Here is a 20,364-nt window from a genome sequence, read left to right as displayed (position 1 = left end):
TTAATCTTTTGTCTAAAGATGGCAGTAAATGTACTATGGCTACATAATTTACCATGAAAGTAACTCTCTATTCACTCTATTCTCCTTGCCCGTACCATAGAGAAATATAGTAAGACAAGAGTGCTCACTCCATACATCAGTTAGACTATTAATTTCAGTGTCTACATCTAGCATCGAGTAGCGGAACTATCAGTACTGCTACTTGACAATAGATGTAGCACCGACCGGAAAGTCTTATCTCAACAGCATAAGACTTTCCGGTCGGTGCTACATCTATTGTCAAGTAGCAGTACTGATAGTTCCGCTACTCGACGCTAGATGCTAATAGACCGCGAGCCACGAACAGGTACTCCTATAATGGTTAACGGCTACGTATGATGAATCCTCGTGGACGTCAGCTGCCGCTCCGTTGGTGGGTTGAGGAATGGCAGCAACCGAAACACGTAAAAAAAAAAAATTTTCAGTCATCGCCTCCCGTTTGATACTTTGCCAGATGATAGTTTAGGTGCTATTGTTAATAAAAAAAATCGTCAGCCGGTTGTATCGCGGTGGAAACACCGTCAGCTGGTCACATGAACATGTAAAAAAAAAAATTTTTTTCAGTCATCGCCTCCCGCTTGATACTTTGTCAGATGATAGTTTAGGTGCTATTGTTAATAAAAAACATCGTCAGCCGGTTGTATCGCGGTGGAATCACCGTCAGCTGGTCACATGAACATGTAATAAAAATATTTTTTTTTCAGTCATCGCCTCCCGCTTGATACTTTGTCAGATGATAGTTTAGGTGCTATTGTTAATAAAAAAAATCGTCAGCCGGTTGTATCGCGGTGGAATCACCGTCAGCTGGTCACATGAACATGTAAAAAAAATTTTTTTTTTCAGTCATCGCCTCCCGCTTGATACTTTGTCAGATGATAGTTTAGGTGCTATTGTTAATAAAAATAATCGTCAGCCGGTTGTATCGCGGTGGAATCACCGTCAGCTGGTCACATGAACATGTAAAAAAAATTTTTTTTTTCAGTCATCGCCTCCCGCTTGATACTTTGTCAGATGATAGTTTAGGTGCTATTGTTAATAAAAAACATCGTCAGCCGGTTGTATCGCGGTGGAATCTTTTTTTTTACGTGTTTTGGTGGCTGCCATTCCTCAACCCACCAACGTAGCGGCAGCTGACGTCCACGAGGGTTCATCATATATGGCCGTTAACCAGTATACGAGTTTTCACCCGGGAGGCGATGACTGACGAAATTTGCGCCTGGCTCGTGGACCATAATAGTCTTTTTGGTACTAAAACTGATGTATGGAGTGAGCAATCTATGTATTTTTTTCTCTATGCCCGTACGAAGCCGGGGCGGGTCGCTATTTAAACTAAATTAGAACCTAAATCTACGTCACTTCTGTTCCGCGGCGGGTATTTCGCAAGGTTGATTATCTCTGCCTCAGTGGACAGGGACCCTATTCTAAAAATATGACACCCCTGTATCTACGGGGTGGATAATTATAAACGGATCAATATTAATACGAGTATGGCAGCTTGACGTAGCAGATGACCTTCAAACGTTCAAGAAAAGACTAAGAGCGTACTCCCATCTTGAAAGACGGCAACGAATTTACAACCCATTTGGTGTTGCGAATGTTTAATGTCCATGGGCGATGGTATCGCTTACTTACCTTCAGACGATTCGTCTACTCGTTTGCTACATATATCTTAAAAAAATATATATAGAAAATAAAATTTGTAAAGAGGAAGTATTGCGCTAGTTTCCGTCCATATATGCGCTAGTTTTCGTCCACTTGACAATCTTGACATATTAGCAAATAATATTTTTGATATTTAATTTGCTACCTGCGAAACATAATTTTTATGTAGATAGATATATTGTTTCGATATTAAGGATTGCAATAAGTCCAAATTTGTGCAGCAATATATTAAGTTTATATTTAAGTGAACGAAAACTAGAGCTGGAGGAAAACTAACGCACCTACCCTATTTTACCTGAAATTCCAATAGAATGATCCTTATCGTTTATCTTATCTTTATCGATAGAATGATCCTTATAGCACATGAAGCATACATAGGACCCTTCTCTGACGGAAAGCCACAAATAGGCTCGAATGTTTGAATCTGCCGTAACATTACATAATCTATGACAGCGTCGTGACATCGCCATGGCGTACTTATTTAATATTCCATTTAGACATAATTTGTATGTACTGACTGCCCGGGCGCCGGCGATATAACACGACCTTGCAAAGTGATGGCGTGAGTCGAATGGCAACTGTGACCTGATTACCGGCCGAAAGACCGTCCACGGTAATGCCGGCTGTACACACTCGTCGAGAGACCCGAGACAGGCAGAGAACGAGTGTGTACATACTGCTCCCTTCTCGTTTCGCCCTTCTTCGGGATTTTTGCCGAGACTCGGCGAGAAAATCTCGACGAGTACTTTTTGCCTTTGTATTTATTTTTGGGTCAAGAGTTACGAGTAGGTCAGGGATTAGGTTATGATACTATAGTTAGGCACAATTTTTTTGCTTTATGTTTACGCCATAATTTCCAACAGGTGACGCAGAAAATTATGTAACCAGTACAAACGTACTTTACAGTCTGATAAGTTATTTTTAGCGATTTAAACCCTTCTGGCTTACGAGATAAGGATGTTGTTGACATCTGTTAAGCACGACGATCTATTTAACATAATTTACACCAATTTATCACGTCAACTTCTTCAAAGAATGATAATTGATCGTCAAAATACGTTGGCTGTTTAGTAACCATCTTTGTCTTCATCAGTTGCGGTCTAGTTTAAAAAACTGCCGCGTTCCGAAATTAATTGTTTGCCTGTGTTGCCTGTTTTGTAGTTTATGGCAAGAACTCTAGAAGACATATTTATTTTAAAACGGACCGCTTTACGTTATCTATTCGCGAGGGAATCTAGACTGTTAGCTTTAGGTAAAAAGCCGGTGAATAAGAAAATAGCTAACTATATAAGAAGCCATCAAGAAAGTAACGTGTGGAATAGCTTTATGGACTCGTTGAATGAGGATTTGACGCGGAACATTAACGTTTTCGAATGGAAAGTGGTGGAGCATAACAGTGTTGCCAGGAGAGTGAGATTGGATTCTACTTCGAGGGATATTCTTGTGCATTACGACATGGGTTTCTGGTAAATTTTAAAATTACTTTTAAAACATATTGCTTAACACATTCATTGCCACCCAGCCAAACAAGAAATCCGCACCAGGCCACAAAACCTACACTACACTAGTATACCTACTATAATAGGGATGATGACACATGTTGAATTTTATAACAAAATCTAGTAAAATAGATAGCAAACGAGCAATTTATCACAATAATGTGGATATTAAAATAAAATATTGAAAAATTACAAAAATACAGGACCTGAAAGTTTCAGAATTTAAGTTTTTTTTAACTTCCAAAAACGATAAAAGTAAGGGTACCATTCGATTCCTTACATTTCATCCAAAAAAATATTGTACAGCAACTGTATATATAAACGCAATATTTCACCGACAAAAACGCAATTTTCTTGTTTTGTCCATATGTTGTCCATACTACAAGATGGGCTCCCAGAGACCTTGACGTCACGTTCCTTTGCCGTTTTGTATAGGGCGTTTCGCGAGTGAAGTGCGACTCTCGGCCTTTGACTACAATTTCTGACTTTTGTGTTACTTTAATGCAATGGGTCCCATATAGACATTTGATCCTAAAAACAAACCCGATCGATTGATACCATAAATGAAAATTAGTCATGTAGCCTATTATAAAAGAAAAGGATGAGTGTAATTTTCCTGGTTGTTACTGACTGACAAATTGGTTTCACCAACTAGGTATACCGCGCATGCGCCTGAAAGTGATGTGCCGTTACCGTAAATTACGAGAACAGAGAGAATCGTCGGGTAACTTTCGCGGTAACGTTCTCCGTACGGGTAATTATCGAGAAAGTGGTCTAAGTTTAAATTTTTTTAAACTTTTTTTTACAGAATTGATTCTTATTTAGGTAATACAATCTGTATAGAAATTTTCAAAATAATCTGGCAAGAGGAACTAGTTTATTACCAAAATTACCGTAAATTACCGCCGTATATTACGGGCAATCTTCCCCGCGAATGTTCTCGGGTAATTTTTCTAAGAGAAATTTTAACTTTTATCAATGAATTCAATGATGTATGTAATTAGATGTTGGAGATTAAATACACAATAATATTAAATTATTTTACCAATGTTTAATAAGTTTAATTTGATGTGCGATTTAAGTGTTTTTAATGAAAGTAGGTTGAATCAAACTTGCCTAACGAAAAATAAAGTGAGTTCTTTATTATTTTAGCTTAAATGTATAAAATTCATCTCATAGATATGACAGTGATTTTAAATACCTAATTCAAAACGTGTAATCTAAAAAAAAACATATCTTATACCTTTAAACGAGCAATTCTTATAAATTTATTTATATATATGGCGGGGATCTCGGAAACGGCTCTAACGATTTCCATGAAATTTGCTATATGGTGGTTTTCAGCAGGGATGTTGCGAATATCCGCATCCGCATCCGCATCCGCATAAAATCGATGCGGATTTAATGCGGATGCGGATGTGGAACAGGTCGGTACAGGAACGTCTTAGCATCGGCGTAAGTGCTAGACTGCTAGGTAATTTAGTCACTAACCAAAAAAACCTATTAGAAATGAGCAGTCAAGCGTGAGTGGGACTTATGTACGGAACCCTTAGAACGCGAGTCCGACTCGCACGTGGCCGGTTTTTTGAAATAAAAGTTACTAAAATGTAATATTTGACGTTTTTTATGGTACTATCTTGACATCCGCATCCGTATCCACATCCGCGGATGTGAGCCTTTAAAAATCCGCATCCGCGGATGTCAAAAAATCGGCATCCGCAACATCCCTGGTTTTCAGGGGCGAAAAATCGATCTAGCTAGGTCTTATTTCTGGGAAAACGCTGATTTTGAGCTTTTATATGTTTTCCGAGCAAAGCTGCTCGGTCTCCCAGATATTATATTTCAACGTCATATGTAAGCAAGCATTGATGTGTAAGGTAAAGTTTGATTTGTAATGACTTCCATTACAACAAGTGTGTTTTAAGATACAATTTTATTACGTCGCGTGTTTATTTCAAGTTAAGTAGGCTGTTATATTGTAAACAGGTAAACGCTTATCAGCTGGGTTTACAATGTACCCAGTTACCGCAGTAAAAATAAAACACGTGGAAAGTGCATTTTTGTACTGTGTGGGTACTAACGGATTAAAATAGTTCCTGATGGCCCTCAAGATCCTGCATTTATAACGCTCGACTTTTCTATGTCCTGTTACTTGTCTCTATAGCGCAATGAGCACGTGAGAGGATCTTTCAGAGTGGTCCTTTATTTATGACAAACTAAAAGAAGGCAGGATGGTCCGGTTCGGCCACATGAGACGTTTGATAATTTGCCAGTTAAATCTCTTCAACATCCCTACAAAGCACGAAGTCCACACAGTCTGCAGCCATTCATGCCCTTCAGGGTATGCTAAACCTTCCATCGCTTCACCTACACATTAAACCTTCCATCGCTTCACCTACACATACCTACAGCAAGAGGCCATCCCCCTCAGCGGTTAAGGTTGCCAAACCTCAACGACCTCAACATATGGTCTAACTTCGGAGCTCGGTACACCATATGCCTGGAAAAGGTTTACGATGACTTTCCAATGCTCAGACCAGGCACGGATCGGATTCATACACAAACTATCTTTGACAAAAAGTACAAAATACAATTATACGAGGACTACAATCACTGAAAATCTTCACTGATGGGTCCAAAACAGACAGTGAGTCGGGCTCTGGAATCTTCTCAGAAAACCTGAACGTGTCCATTACCACTCCGCTAGGAGCCCATAACTCATATTCCAAGCTGAGTGCATGGGCATCATCAATGCGGCGGCTGCCATCACTGCAAGGAGGGTAGTAGGATCCTCCATCCACATGCTATCTGACAGTAGAGCACTCTTAATCGCCCTGAGCCATATAATTACATCAAAACGCATCAGGTGCGGAGGCGATTGGCCCGGAAACGATTCTCCCGATCCACTTTAGCAAGGTACGCTCACTGCTGTTGGAACGTCCAAAGAAACAGCACACTGGCTAAACCAGGATGGAGGCCGAAAGGCCATGCCTATGGTATCAATGAAAGCCTCACGAAGTCGCTCTTTCAGGATCCAACAGGAGGAAGGGTGACCCTTCCTCTTGAGGGGTTGGGTTGGCTGGACTAGCCTTCACCCCCCGTCATGAAAAAAAGGCGCCCGTCGTCGAGTTAGGAAATCTGCCCGTGCTACAATACAATACAATATCCTCACAACATTCCTGGGAAGACGAAGACCACCCGGCACATGGTGGTTCAATATCAAGAGGGAGATGAAAGCCCAGAACCTAAACCCTATGGTAACATTGGTAACCCAGAATAAAGCGGTTTGGCTCCGCCGCCGTACACAGAAGCCCAGATAGAGCTGAGACTAATACAAGGAGAAATAAGACTAGAAATTATTATACCAATCAACCACGTGTCAGATAACATAAAAATAATAATAACACAGAATAATAATAATGTAAAAAACATTTAAATACTTTAAAACCACAAAACTTGTAAGCAAAATTCAATCCTAATTTAATATACTTCATGGGTAAGTTACCGTAAATTCTCGGTAATTTACGGTAATTTTCACTAATGAGAATTACGGTAAGTGCGTAATTTCTCGGCGGCACATCACTACGCCTGATGGAGCAAAAACGACGGTGAAAGATTATGTAGGTATCTTGTAAGATACGTTGCCAAGAAAGCAGTTAACCATTATCATAAGATGCAAGATCGCGTGTTTCACAAAATATTAAATTACCTTATTTCCCACGGTCTTAGATTTTCATGATAATGTTCATTTATTGTCAATTAATCGACTTCACTGGCCTTCAGCTATGAAAAGGGACAAACATATCGTCTGACGTTACGTTACTCTTCTCGTGCATTGTCAAAATTCAAGATGCGGTTGTATAAAAATTATTGCGCCATCTATCCGCTCGTTTCAGAACTAAGAACTTAAACTAACAACTACAACGTCTACAACTCTTCTAGTGGCAGCGCCCTCCTGCGGAATATATTACGCAACCTACAACCCGTTAAATGACGAACGCCATCTAGGTTTAATACAAAAAAATGTTTCCTTCCGGGGTACGCTACTAAATATGGGGATCGGCGGTCCTGGTTTATGGTCCTTGCCTTCAGGAATTTTATCGTCGTTTGAGAGTTTTGAGACCCCGTTTAATACCAAGTTATACCGTATCTGTATAATTATCTTCGTACGATATACCGTACCTGTATATTTATCTTGAAAAATATCGGTACGGTACAGTCAGCAGCAAAAGTTGCTAAGCGTGCGAGGTGTTCAAAATGATCTTGAGGCGACTTTATTGTTAAGAGAATAAGAGCGCGTCAAGGTAATTTTGAACACCTCGCCCGCTTAGCAACTTCAGCTGCTTACTGTACCTAATATAGAAATTCCTTATATGATGTTAGAGCGTAAATTAGGTACTTATTCCTAGTTTAGACTGGCAGTAAGACGAGGTGATAATCACAGCAAAACATAATTATCATTATTACACTTAGGTTTGTACTTAAAAGGGGTTGTTTATAATTAATTTAATGATGGTTTGCTTCCTTAAAAAACTTACTGAATATCTCAAACATGAGCATATGCAGTACAATATTGTTCCATGCATCAGTTTCCTTAAATCAATTACCTATTCAATAAAACTAAACTACATGTATTATAAAACTTAAAATAATCTTATAAATAAACTTATAAATAAAAAATGCTCCCCAGGTTGCTGTCATGTGTTTGTGTTATGGTGCCCAGAAGACTGGCAGCGTTACCTCGTTGGATGTTGGATGGCCAGACATATATAGTCTCTTGCCCAGGTAGCTGCCAGCCCTCTGGTCACCAGACGCACTATTTAATATTTGCCATTCAAAATCATCACTTAAATTAAAAGACAATTCTATCATTAGGAAACAACTCAAAATTGGCATCAGACTTTGCCAGACATGTGGATAAAATGCAACTATCCTATATGTATATCACATTAGTAGGTATATCAAATACTTACATTCTTTACGAGCTGGTGTCATGGTGTGGTGAATAATATTTTAACAAAGATATCTGAATCCCGTTGTAACAAAAATTATTCACGAATTCTCTCTAAACATAGTGATTCATCATTTCGTAACCGTACAATATGTTATATATTATCTTATCATTATCATATCAATATCTATCTGCCTGAAATTCAGTATGTAACGTTCTCCCCTTAGTGTGACTGTGTTGAATTTATTTGGTAAGTTTTTTTTATCTTTTTTTTAACTAAAGTAACAGTCAGTCTAAGGTCAGCTGGAAGAGATCCCTTATAGGGATAAGGTCGCCTTTGTATTTAGATTTATGGGAATTTCTTATGAACCGGTTTTTGTACAATAAAGTGATTTAATACTGCTACCACTACAGTCAAGATTGGTAGCAGATTGAACAATAAGGCACCAAAAGTATCTGGAATACTTTCCAATAAGATATACATTATATCTCTACAGTTTGCGTTCAAAAATGTGTCTTTTCCAAGCAAAAATTTTTCCACTTTGTTGCTTGCTATAAGGAAGCTTTGACTGGGTACTGGGTATTCGTATAAAGATACAAGAAAATCCCCCGTCATTTGACTAGACTAGACTTGACTATTAGACTTTGACACAAATATGTCTGACAATCTAATTGTTCTACATATTGAGACATAACTATATCTTTTTGTTATGTTATGCTACATGTGCATAAGGTAAATGTTAATAACAATTTATTAACAGTAAATATATACAGGATGTTTCCTGTAACAGGAGCAATAAATTAAACTGTAGGCTGTATTCCTCAAACTGACCAACATTTGTTGAGCAACTTTTGAAAATAACTCATGTTTTGATTTTTATTACACTTTAAAGTTTATTCTAAGACGCAATGTATTGCAAATTTTGTTATGTTTAAAGCGTGACAAGCAACGTCAAACACACTGATGTCAGCGTACATTGAAGGCAATATTTATTTTTCACCTCAGCAGCTCGAACAAGGGTACTTTGATTCTTAAAAACAGTGAGCAAAATGCGATTTTGCTCACTGAGTGAGACAAAATGACATTCAAGTGACCTTTATAGTCAAATGTCATTTCAACATGCGGGGTCTAATAAAACTTCGAAATACTTGGGTTCTATTATCTCTGTCCCTTTCACACTGTTAGCAAAAAGAAACAGACAAAAAAAAGTTAAAACGACATTCAACAGTATATTCACGGTTTATAATAGACCCCCGAAAAACTTCAGACCGCATCGTTCCAAACCACGTACGAGTATGAATTCTTAATAATTAATAAATAAAAATAAAGTTTAAGATTTGATAAAAACTGATAAAATACTATATTTTAGGTATTTTATTGTACAATTAAAATAACGAACTCAAAAAATACGCAGATCATCACGCAAAATTAATTATTTTACTTTTAAGAATTTCTACCATAGTTGACAAATAGTACGTATCCGCAATTCGGACCGTATCTTACAAAGATTTTTTTTACAAAAAAAAGTTTGAAGTGTCAGTTAATGTTTGTTATTTCTATATTATTTTAATGGAATTTATTATTACGTTTTGTTTTTGTGTTCCATTGCGGTAATTAAACTTAATTGTTTGTATATCTTAAGAAAACATGAGTGCAGGTATTAAGTGATGAACAAGGATTACATTTTTCAAGTTGTCTAATAGGTATGTTCTCACTGTGCTGAGGTGAAAAATGTTGTGTACTACACGAGATCAAAGTTATTTACATCTCGTGCGCTTTTGAGTCCCTTACTACGCTCAAGATTCTAAATTAGATTCACTCGCTACGCTCGTGAATCTATTATAGAATCTTTCGCTTGCACGGGACTCAAAATAAGCACTCGAAGAAATATCAAACTTTGATCACTTGTTGTACAAATAACTATTGTATGAAAAAGAGGATGTCTAAAAGATTCATCATTTTTAAAAGTTGCTGAACAAATGTTGGTCAGTTTGAGGAGTACAGCCTTTAGTTTAATTTATTGCTGCTGTTACAGGAAGCAGCCTGTATACAGTGGTACTACTAAACTAAATTAATAACTAGCTTAAATCTAAAATAGGCCCTTGAGCAATTGTACCAAGGATGCTGGCGGCATTTCCTCGCTGTGTCGCAATGCTGATACGTTGTGCGAGGAAGCCGCCAGCTCTTCGGTCACCAGGCGGCCTAGCCAAGGTGACGATCGCTTGCGCTCGAATCGCTTTGTGTCTATCACTCTTCCATATTAGTGTGACAGTGACAGATGCGTACACCTCTTAAAGTTTCATAAAATTTAATTTACAACATGCACTGGTGCGAACCGGTCCTATATAACAATTATGACATATTATATTTCCAGTGCACATAATTTGCATATTATAAAATGCGCTAATCTATATCAAACTCCGGGCTATTAACCGATTACATTATCCGAAGCGAGATAAACGCAGTTCTATGTTTTAAGCAATCACATTTTTGATCGCTGATCGTAATTTATATCAATCACTCATTCATTCATTATTTTGTTTTATTTTCTGTTTAATTGTTACCTGTCGTGATTCTCACTTGATGGTCTCATCGGAAGATTTGAATACGTAATCACAGAATAAATAATAGTACTAATTACAGAAGACTCACTGTCTAACAAAACGCGTCTGTTACGATCAGCACAGATATGGCCGCTAGGTGGCGACAGCGCCACGCGCGGCTTATGGCTTTCCCCAAAATTGAGGCCGAACGGATGTACTTTTAGCTACCTGTAGCAAAAATCGCGGAGTGAGACACGCCTGACGTAATACGTGTACTCTCGTCTCGTCTCTCTACCCAGTGGCCGTGAGTTCAAGTCTCACACTCGCAGACAATTATGCTTGTTAAAAAATAAAATTAGTTTGATTTGTATCTTTCTTCTTCTTATCGTGTGAAGGGATCATTAACTAGATAATATTTTGCCAATATCTTGCCACCTCTAACCCCCGGGGGTAGCTCTTATGAGGTCTTCTGTGGTGCACGTAGTTGGACACAGGGAACACTGCTTCATATGTTGCGTTGTTTGTTTTGTAGGTCGGCACATTCGCATAGTGCAGGGGTCTCCAAACTTATTTACCTGAGGGCCATATTGCGCCTCAGAAATTTTCCACCGTCGGCGCCCGGGGGGGGGGGGGATCTGGTTGCTGCTGTTAGGGCTGAACCCCTGGAGCCTGGCTCCCGCGGGCCGGATTGGAACGCGTCGCGGGCCGCATTTGGCCCTCACGGGGTTTGGGAGCCCTGGCATAGTGCATCACTTTGTCCCGGGTTGATGCCCCATTTCAGAAGGTTGTCTTTGGATCGGCCAACTCCCGATCTTAATCTATTAAAGGGGCCCACTGATTACCAGTCCGCCGGACGGTATCGGCCTGTCAGTTGTTCGGAACTGTCAACTTTTTGTTCTAACTGACAGGCCGATACCGTCCGGCGGACTGTTAATCAGTGGGCCCCTTTCTTTAGAGACTTCGATCTGTATAAGATGTGCACTAATTTTTTTATTTATTTTTTCAGGGGTGGCAGAATGACAGAGGCACCGGTAGTACGGGTGGAACATGGGGAGCTACAAGGAAGAGTGGTTGAGACCCCTAGCGGGAAGGCCTTCTACAGCTTCCAGGGGATCCCTTACGCTAAGCCACCGCTGGGAACTCTGCGGTTCCAGGTAAATAAAACTTTAATACTTATGAGGTTATGACCCTTTTTATAGTTTTTCGTAGCTCTTAAACGGTGGCCCGTAGCAAAAAATATTCTATTAGATAAGCAATCTACATAAAATTTTCTATAAAAAACATTCAGTGCACTTTTTTTGCTTGTGGTTAAGTTTATATTTAGCAACTCGGACCGGACAACATATACCTCTGCAGTTATGAAATCTTAATTGTACACACAAGATTTCCTGCTTTTTGGAAGGTATCGTACCTATGTAGAATATGTAGATTCTATTCATATACAGGTATTATCTAAACCTAATTAAAAGAAGAATCGATTGGCACCTGTCTTTAGCTCAGTAATTGCTATGCTACGCAAACAATACCTACCTAGAAAAACCCAGACCCTTATGGATTCGAGTAAAAATTCAATTGAAAGAATAAATTCCTTTCATAACTCGGTTAGAAAGCACGTTTAATCTAGCACAGATAAGTTCCCCGGGAGGCTGACTATCTTTTATCGCGTATTTGCCCAGATAAAGTTATCAGTTATCACTTCTCGAGCATTCATCAAATATTTGTTTTGCTAAATCGTCTTGCAGTTGTGGCGTCAGATGTGTGTTTTTTATTAAAACATTATTATGCAATAACGAGTTATGTCCTGACGAATTAAGTACTTATAGTCCGACAAGAAATTGTAGAAAATACAATTTTCGCATCGCCTCAATTCTCTCTAATGAAATATGTACAATATCGAACCAACCTTGACACATCGAGTCATTTATTTGACCATAAATAAATAAATATTATAGGACATTCTTCCAGAGATTGACTAAGTCCCACAGTAAGCTCAAAGAGGCTTGTGTTGTGGGTACTCAGACAACGATATATATAATATACAAATACATAAATACCATAGAAAACACCCAAGACTCAGGAACGTTAATCTGCGTTAATCACACAAATAAATGACCTTACCAAGATTCGAACCCAGGACCGCAGCTTAACAGGCAGGATCACTACCCACAAGGCCAGACCAGTCGTCACACCTTACCATTAATCAAACTTATAATTCCAGGCACCCCAACCCCTTGAGCCATGGGATGGCGTCCGTGACGCGACATCAGAAGGCAATATTAGCGCTCAAATAAAGTTCGATTCCGACACGTTCGAAGGCGACGAAAACTGCCTTTATCTTAATGTCTACACCCCCAACATAGACGGAGAATTCCTCCCAGTCATGGTCTATATCCATGGAGGAGGTCTCCAGTTCGGCTCAGGCAATGCCAGCGTACGAGGAGCCCACTACCTCGTTGAGAAAGACGTAGTTGTAGTCACTATTAACTACAGATGCGGAGCCCTTGGCTTCCTAAGCTTAAACACCCCTGAGATCCCTGGTAACGCTGGCTTAAAAGACATGATTGCAGCGTTACGATGGGTTAAAGACAATATCAATAGTTTCGGCGGTAATTCGGGGAATATAACGCTTTTCGGTGAAAGCGCTGGCGGTGCGGCTGTGTCTGTGCTCACAGCTAGTCCTTTGAGCAAAGATTTGATCAGCAAAGCTATAATTCAGTCTGGATGTGGGCTCTCAAGCTGGGCGTGGCAGAAACAGCCGTTAGAAAACGCTAAAAAGCTGGCCCATTTACTAGGCTGCGAGTCGGACGAGGCTGATGATATCCTCGAATTCCTAAGAGCAACACCCGCAAAAGAAATCGTGGAAGCTACTAGAAAACTGTTTCCTTTGGAAATGTTCTTCGAAACCGCGTTAATAGGTTTCACTTTTGTTGTGGAGAAAGAGTTTCCTGGCGTGGAATCCGCTATTACAGAGTCCTTCACTGATCTATTGACTTCTGGTCGCGTTGCTGAAGTTCCTATAATGATCGGTTCGACAACTTTGGAGTTTTTGCGTAAAGTCGACACTGATGACTTGCAAGTATTTATTCCCCAAGAATTAAACGTGCAGAGAAATTCCGAGGAATCTTTGGAGATCGCCAACAAATTTAAAAGCTTATATTTCAAAGGGAATCACGCCGCCATCGAAAACTTGAATGGTTATTTCGAATTGGTTTCCGATAGACTGATCAACGTTGATACGCACAGATATGTCCAGTATTTGGTACATGCGACGACCAAGCCTGTTTACTATTATAAGTTTGATTATGTAGGCGAGTTAAATAATTCGAAGAAGCTGGTGGATTGTCTGGATGTCCATCACGCTGGACACGCGGATGAATTGGGGTATCTGTTCAAGATGGACTCCCAGGGTGGGGTGGAACCGACGGCCCAGGATGTCAAGATGAGGGAGAGGATGCTGAGGCTTTGGACCAACTTTGCTAAATCTGGGTAAGGGTATCATTACTTATAATTAAACTATAGTTCGTTTTTTTTAGCATTAGAAAGAACTTGTAAGAAGGTAAACGATCTTGACATGTCTTTTAATTGAACCACGCTTTTTAAAAATCAAAAACTATTACTTATGAAAGCAGAAGAATATAAATGATCGTATTACATTCATAATTGTTACATATTTGCCGTAACTTATTTTTAAAATCTGTTTTTCAATTAAAAGACACATCAATATTGTTTACCTTATTTCTAATGCTAAAAAAAACGAACTATAGTGGCTTTGTCGTACACCTCGCGATAAACCTTAAGGCCCATTTGCACTTCACTAACCCGGGGTTAACCGGTTAAACCTGGAGTTACCATGGTTACCAGTACAATTTGACACTTGGTTCACGGTTTAATCGATTAACCCCGGGTTTGTGGAATGGTGCAAGTGGGCCTAACACATTCAGTGCCGAAAACCCGACTATCGGGTATTTTATGATTTCGTTCCCAGGCCGGACGACCCTATAGTCGGGATCGTGGTACTACAGCTTTATATGACGAAATATTTCGTCGTTGCGCTTTCCAAAACTGATATGTGCTCGATTTTTGATTGACAAATAGTTACCTAGCAACAAAACACATAAGGTTATAATTCATTTGATTAAAATCGCGTACTTATCAGATTTGGTAAGCGCAACGACGATTTGTGGCCTGGGACGGATGTCTTGTTTGGCTGGGTGGCAATGAAGTTAAAAAAAATAAAAAATATGAACCTACTTCGTTGAGTCATTATCACAATTAATTCACAATAGTCTTAAGTGACATAGACCCTACTGGGACTTAAGTCCTTTATGCTAATTTCCACTATTATCTTGTTTATACACGGTGGCAAAAAATAACTGCATTCCCGTTGCCAGGGAGGTTTTGGGATTATACTGAGCAACTTTTACTATGGGACCAACCCAGAAATCGCGAAAAAAAAATTAACCCTCCCATAGAAAATGGACCAGTCAAAATGTATGAAACAGCCAATTTTTTTTTCGCGATTTAGGTGTTTAGTAAATAGTAAAAGTTGCTCAGTACAATCCTAAAACCTCCATGGCAACAGGAATGCAGTTATTTTTTAGCCAGCCTGTATATTTATTTATATATTTCTAGGATCTCGGAAACGGCTCTAACAATTTCGAATTTTCTATATATGGGAGTTATCGGGGGCGAAAAATCTATCTAGACAAGTCTTATCTCTGGGAAAACGCGCATTTTTGAGTATATGTTTTCCGCGCAAAGCTCCGTCTCCCAGATATTGACCCATAATCCCTTATCGACTTCACCGAAACTCTAATCATTTTCAATAGGGTATTTGACTGTATTTAAAATAAATTATAAAGCACCAGAAGATTAATAGAGAAACAGAGATGTTAAACTCGTAACAGGTGTCACGTGACCGTAAGACGTAAGACGGACACGTGACCTGATCGAAAAACTTACTTCAATGTCATTGAGTTTTTCTTTATTGATTTAAATGCCATCTAGTGAGTTTCCGTCTAACTGGTATTAATATAACTCTAGTACTAACAGTGATGTGCTTGGGGGTTTCAAGTAATGTGACGAAATAACGCTAGATCGCGTTAACCTCATTTATACATAGTGCTGTAGACATTTTGCAATAGTGATTGAGTTTTCACTTCTGCCGGCACTCCCTGAGTACAACCCGTTGTTTTTAGACCCAATTGACTTATATTTTAAAACCCGTATATAAAACTATGAAGAGTAGGTAATTTGATTGTGACGTCACATGCTAGTGTTTCATATAAATTCCATAGTAACAAAATCGTTTCGACAGTTCGAAAAAAGAAACTGATTTGACTAGTAGTCAAATACCCTATTGGACCATTCGCATTTCATTTCATTTCATTTCATTTATTTTATGCATAAACCATGGTATTAATAAGGTGTTACATAAACATTTGGTACATGGTCCCCCTGCAAGGGCGTAGCACTGTCTTAAAAACTAGTTTAAAACTAAAAAGTTTATTATACCTACAAAACACGATCATTTTTAAAATTGTTAGTTGTAGTAGAAATATAACAGTAATAAGTAATAAACAATTCACAATAAATATAGAACATTGATGATTTATCGTCAAGAAATAATTATAGTAAATTGGAATTATAATAATAAAATTAGTTAAATGTCAAGTCGTTACAGTTATAGTTTGTTAAATTATCATCAAAATACTCAGTTATGGTATAATAACATTTTGAGACAAGTAATTGTTTTAGGCGTCTTATGAAGGTAAAATCTAGTTCTTCGTTTCTAAGTACGTCTGGTAATTTATTGAAAATTTTGATTGCCATGACGTATGTGCTTTTTGAATGCATTTTCAAATTTGATGAGGGCAGCATAAGCATGTTTCTGTGCCTAACTGAGTGAGCTCTAGACAAAACCTCTTCTCGTTTTTTGAACATACTAAACATTTATCAGACGATCGTCGATAAATCCCAAATCTCAATCAACTTTCCCAATATTTTTCCAGCAACCCGACCCCTGACGAGAACCACTACATCACGGTAACCTGGCAACCTGTCACCAAAGACAACCTGTACTACTTGAACTTGAGCAACGAACTCGCCCTTAACACGAGTCCGGATAAGGAAAGAATGGACCTCTGGGAAGACCTTTACAGCAGGCATTTCAAAATCTGGGAGCACCCTCAAGTCAATAATGAAGAAACGCCAGTTAAAACTCTGAGAGTTGAGCCAGTTGTGATTGGTACGTATACTTAGTAGAAACTTTTCGTTTTTAGGGTTCCGTAGCCAAATGGCAAAAAACGGAACCCTTATAGATTCGTCATGTCTGTCTGTCTGTCCGTCTGTCTGTCCGTCAGTATGTCACAGCCACTTTTCTCCAAAACTATAAGAACTATACTGTTGAAACTTGGTAAGTAGATGTATTCTGTAAACCGCATTAAGATTTTCACACAAAAATAGAAAAAAAAAAACAATAAATTTTTGGGGTTCCCCTTCATGGGCGAGTCCGACTCGCACTTGGCCGCTTTTTTTTAGGGTTCCGCACCTCAAAAGGAAAAAAACTGAACCCTTATAGGATTACTCGTGCACCTGTCTGTCCGTCTATCACAGCCTATTTTCTCCGAAACTACTGGACAAATTAAGTTGAAATTTGGCACACATATGTAAATTTGTGACCGCACAGAATAAATAATAGTACTAAGTACAGAAGACTCGCTCTCTAACAAAACGCGTCTGTTACGATCAGCACAGATATGGCCGCTAGGTGGCGACAGCGCCACGCGCGGCTTATGGCTTTCCCCAAAATTGGGGCCGAACGGATGTACTTTTAGATACCTGTAGCGACGAAATCGCGGAGAGAGACACGCCTGCCTAAACCTAGGGCGCCTTATAAACACGAAGGGTACGGTGACATGTGTCATCTCCATATAATTTATAACCTCATCTTCCTCGCGTTGTCCCGGCATTTTGCCACGGCTCATGGGAGCCTGGGGTCCGCTTGGCAACTAATCCCAAAAATTGGCGAAGGCACTAGCTTTTACGAAAGCGACTGCCATCTGACCTTCCAATCCAGAGGGTAAACTAGGCCTTATTGGGATTAGTCCGGTTTCCTCACGATGTTTTCCTTCACCGAAAAGCGACTGGTAAATATCAAATGAGAAATATCATTTACATACATGAAAAACTCATTGGTACGGGTTCGAACCCGCGACCTCCGGATTGCAAGTCGCACGCTCTTACCGCTAGGCCACCAACGCTTCTAGGGAAGTAGGGAACTAGGCTAGTATATGTATACTCGTTATTTGGGGCATTATCTATGAAAAGGGACTTTATTGTCGATGGCGCTTACGCCGCACAGCGTCGCGCGACATTGTATTTATATCGGAGCATCGTTAATAATGGCGTAAGTCGTTAATAATGGCGTAAGCGCCATCGACAATAAGGTCCCTTTTCATAGATAACGTCACATTTAGGCTAATGATAATGATATTTGAGAATTTACTATTTTTTCCATTTCAGAAGCGGAGACAAGCGAGCCAGAACCAGCCGTAACCAGTCCGGAACCTGTAACCAGCTCGGAACCCGAAACCAGCCCAGAACCCAGCCCCATTGAAGAACCAATAACCATTGAAGAACCAGAACCGGAACCCGTAGTTCTGCCAGTAGAAACTATTGAACACAACGGTACAAATGGTGACCTAGAAAGGAAACCTAGGCCGTCTAATGAAATCAAAATGGTCCAGAACGGGAACGGGGAGCCTAAAGACGTCATTCGCGCCAACGATCCGCCTGAAGACGATCTGCCTAAGAACATCGGGGTCAACAAGTTTGTGAATTTCTTTGAATCACTTGGCGGTAAGAAGTGATGCCATTGTATTTTTGATTGGAGTTATATTTTAGGTGTAGACAGAATGATAGTATTTTTCATAAATCACAAATTATACATAAACCTTCCTCTTGAATCACTCTATCTATTTAAAAAAACCGCATCAAAATCCGTTGCTTAGTTTTAAAGATTTAAGCATACAGACATACAGACAGACAGGGAAGCGACTTTGTTTTATACTATGTAGTGATAAGAGCAATTCAATATACAAATTCTATATATATAAACGTGAAAGACCTGACTGACTGACTTATATCAAGGCACAGACCAAACCGCTGGGACTAGAAAGTTCAAATTTAGCAAGTAGGTTCCTTATAAGGTCTAGGGGTCCACTAAGAAAGGATTTTTCAAAATTCATCCCCTAAAGGGGTGAAATGGGGGTCCAAAGTTTGTATGGGGAAAATATACTAATCCACGGGTACGAAGTCGCGGGCAACAGCTAGTATTTATATATTTCGGGGATCTCGGAAAGGGCTATAACGATTTCGATGATATTTGCTATATGGGGGTTTTTGGGGGCGAAAAATCGATCTAGCTAGGCTCTGGGAAAACGCGCATTTCGGTCTCCCAGATATTCATATTTATTTCATATAATACAATATCTATTTCATATCATATCATATCTATTTCATATCATATCATATTTGCATTATCATCATCATCATCATCATTTTGCGAGCTGGCGTTATAAGGTTACGGAGATGACACCTGTCACCGTACCCTTCCTATTTGAAAAATACTATAAGAGCGTAAAGTGCGTGTTGTGGCCGATTTTTTGACAGCTGAAGCAGATGGCGCTGTTGCGTTTTGTGCTGACGGGATTGTCAAATTTTAGTGCTTGACTAGTCTAGGTTTTAACACCACGTCGGTGGAAAACAAGCGTACGCTTGACGCTAAGCTATCACCGTGGCCTATGGACGCCTGCAATAAGGGGTGTACCATTTAAAAACCTGTACACTTCTATTTTTGAAGTACCACCTACCTCGAGGGAATATTTACCGCATATGACATACCAGCGCCATCTACTGTCATATTGTGACTACAATATTTACATTACACGTCTTAGTATCGCTTTGTCTATGGTTTTTATTATAGGTTGTGTATTTATTAGCTTGGATAATTTGATATTTGTATAACTTGTATAAGATTGTTTGAGGCAATCGGTTCTGGTCGGATATTAAGATAAGTCTATTATAAATTATAAACATTCCAGTAATTTATTATTCTTTAAAAATCATACAAATCGTACAGTCAGCGGCAAAACTACTGAAATAGTTATTGTATCGAACAACGTTTTACAGTACATATGGCACTTTATTAAAGTTTCGACATACGCACGAAAAGTGCTATTTTACGCATGTACTGTAAAACGTTGTTCGATACACGTGCGAATAGGTAATTCGCAACTCGTGTCGATTTAAAACACTCCCTTCGGTCGTGTTTTAATTTATCGCCACTCGTTTCGAATTTCCTCTTTTTCGCACTTGTATCGAAAATAACTATTATAGCACAGTGTGTAAGTGTGATTATGTACTTTTTCCGTGTCTTTATTCGCCTGCGGCTCATAATGACACTTTCAATAGGGAGTATTACGCGAAACTCTGCGTAGGGGGCGCCACTACCACAATTACTCACACTCTAAGGGAGCGTTCAAGTATTACGTAACGCATATTTTGGACATTTTTGACCCCCCCCCCCCCCCCCCCCTCCCCCCATGTAACACGCCGTAACGTTTTTCTGTACTATTACAGTACAGTTTCTTCTGATTATGTTCATGA

At 39.2% G+C, this 20,364-nt stretch overlaps 1 protein-coding gene across 1 annotated transcript; it reads left to right on the top strand.

Moving 5' to 3' along the window:
- Window positions 1-2,867: 2,867 nt before the first annotated feature.
- LOC134660517 (juvenile hormone esterase-like) lies at window positions 2,868-18,576 on the top strand. The gene is made up of 5 exons (XM_063516290.1): window positions 2,868-3,167; window positions 11,702-11,849; window positions 12,914-14,181; window positions 16,707-16,923; window positions 18,237-18,576. Exons 1-5 carry the CDS (start codon window positions 3,028-3,030, stop codon window positions 18,564-18,566), a joined length of 2,103 nt encoding a protein of 700 aa, XP_063372360.1. The 5' UTR covers window positions 2,868-3,027; the 3' UTR covers window positions 18,567-18,576.
- The last annotated feature ends 1,788 nt before the right edge of the window (window positions 18,577-20,364 follow it).

This window comes from Cydia amplana, chromosome 27 (assembly GCF_948474715.1).
Source record: "Cydia amplana chromosome 27, ilCydAmpl1.1, whole genome shotgun sequence".
NCBI lineage: Eukaryota > Metazoa > Arthropoda > Insecta > Lepidoptera > Tortricidae > Cydia > Cydia amplana.
Note: the sequence above shows the minus strand (reverse complement) of the source record. Positions and strands in the feature narration are given on the sequence as shown.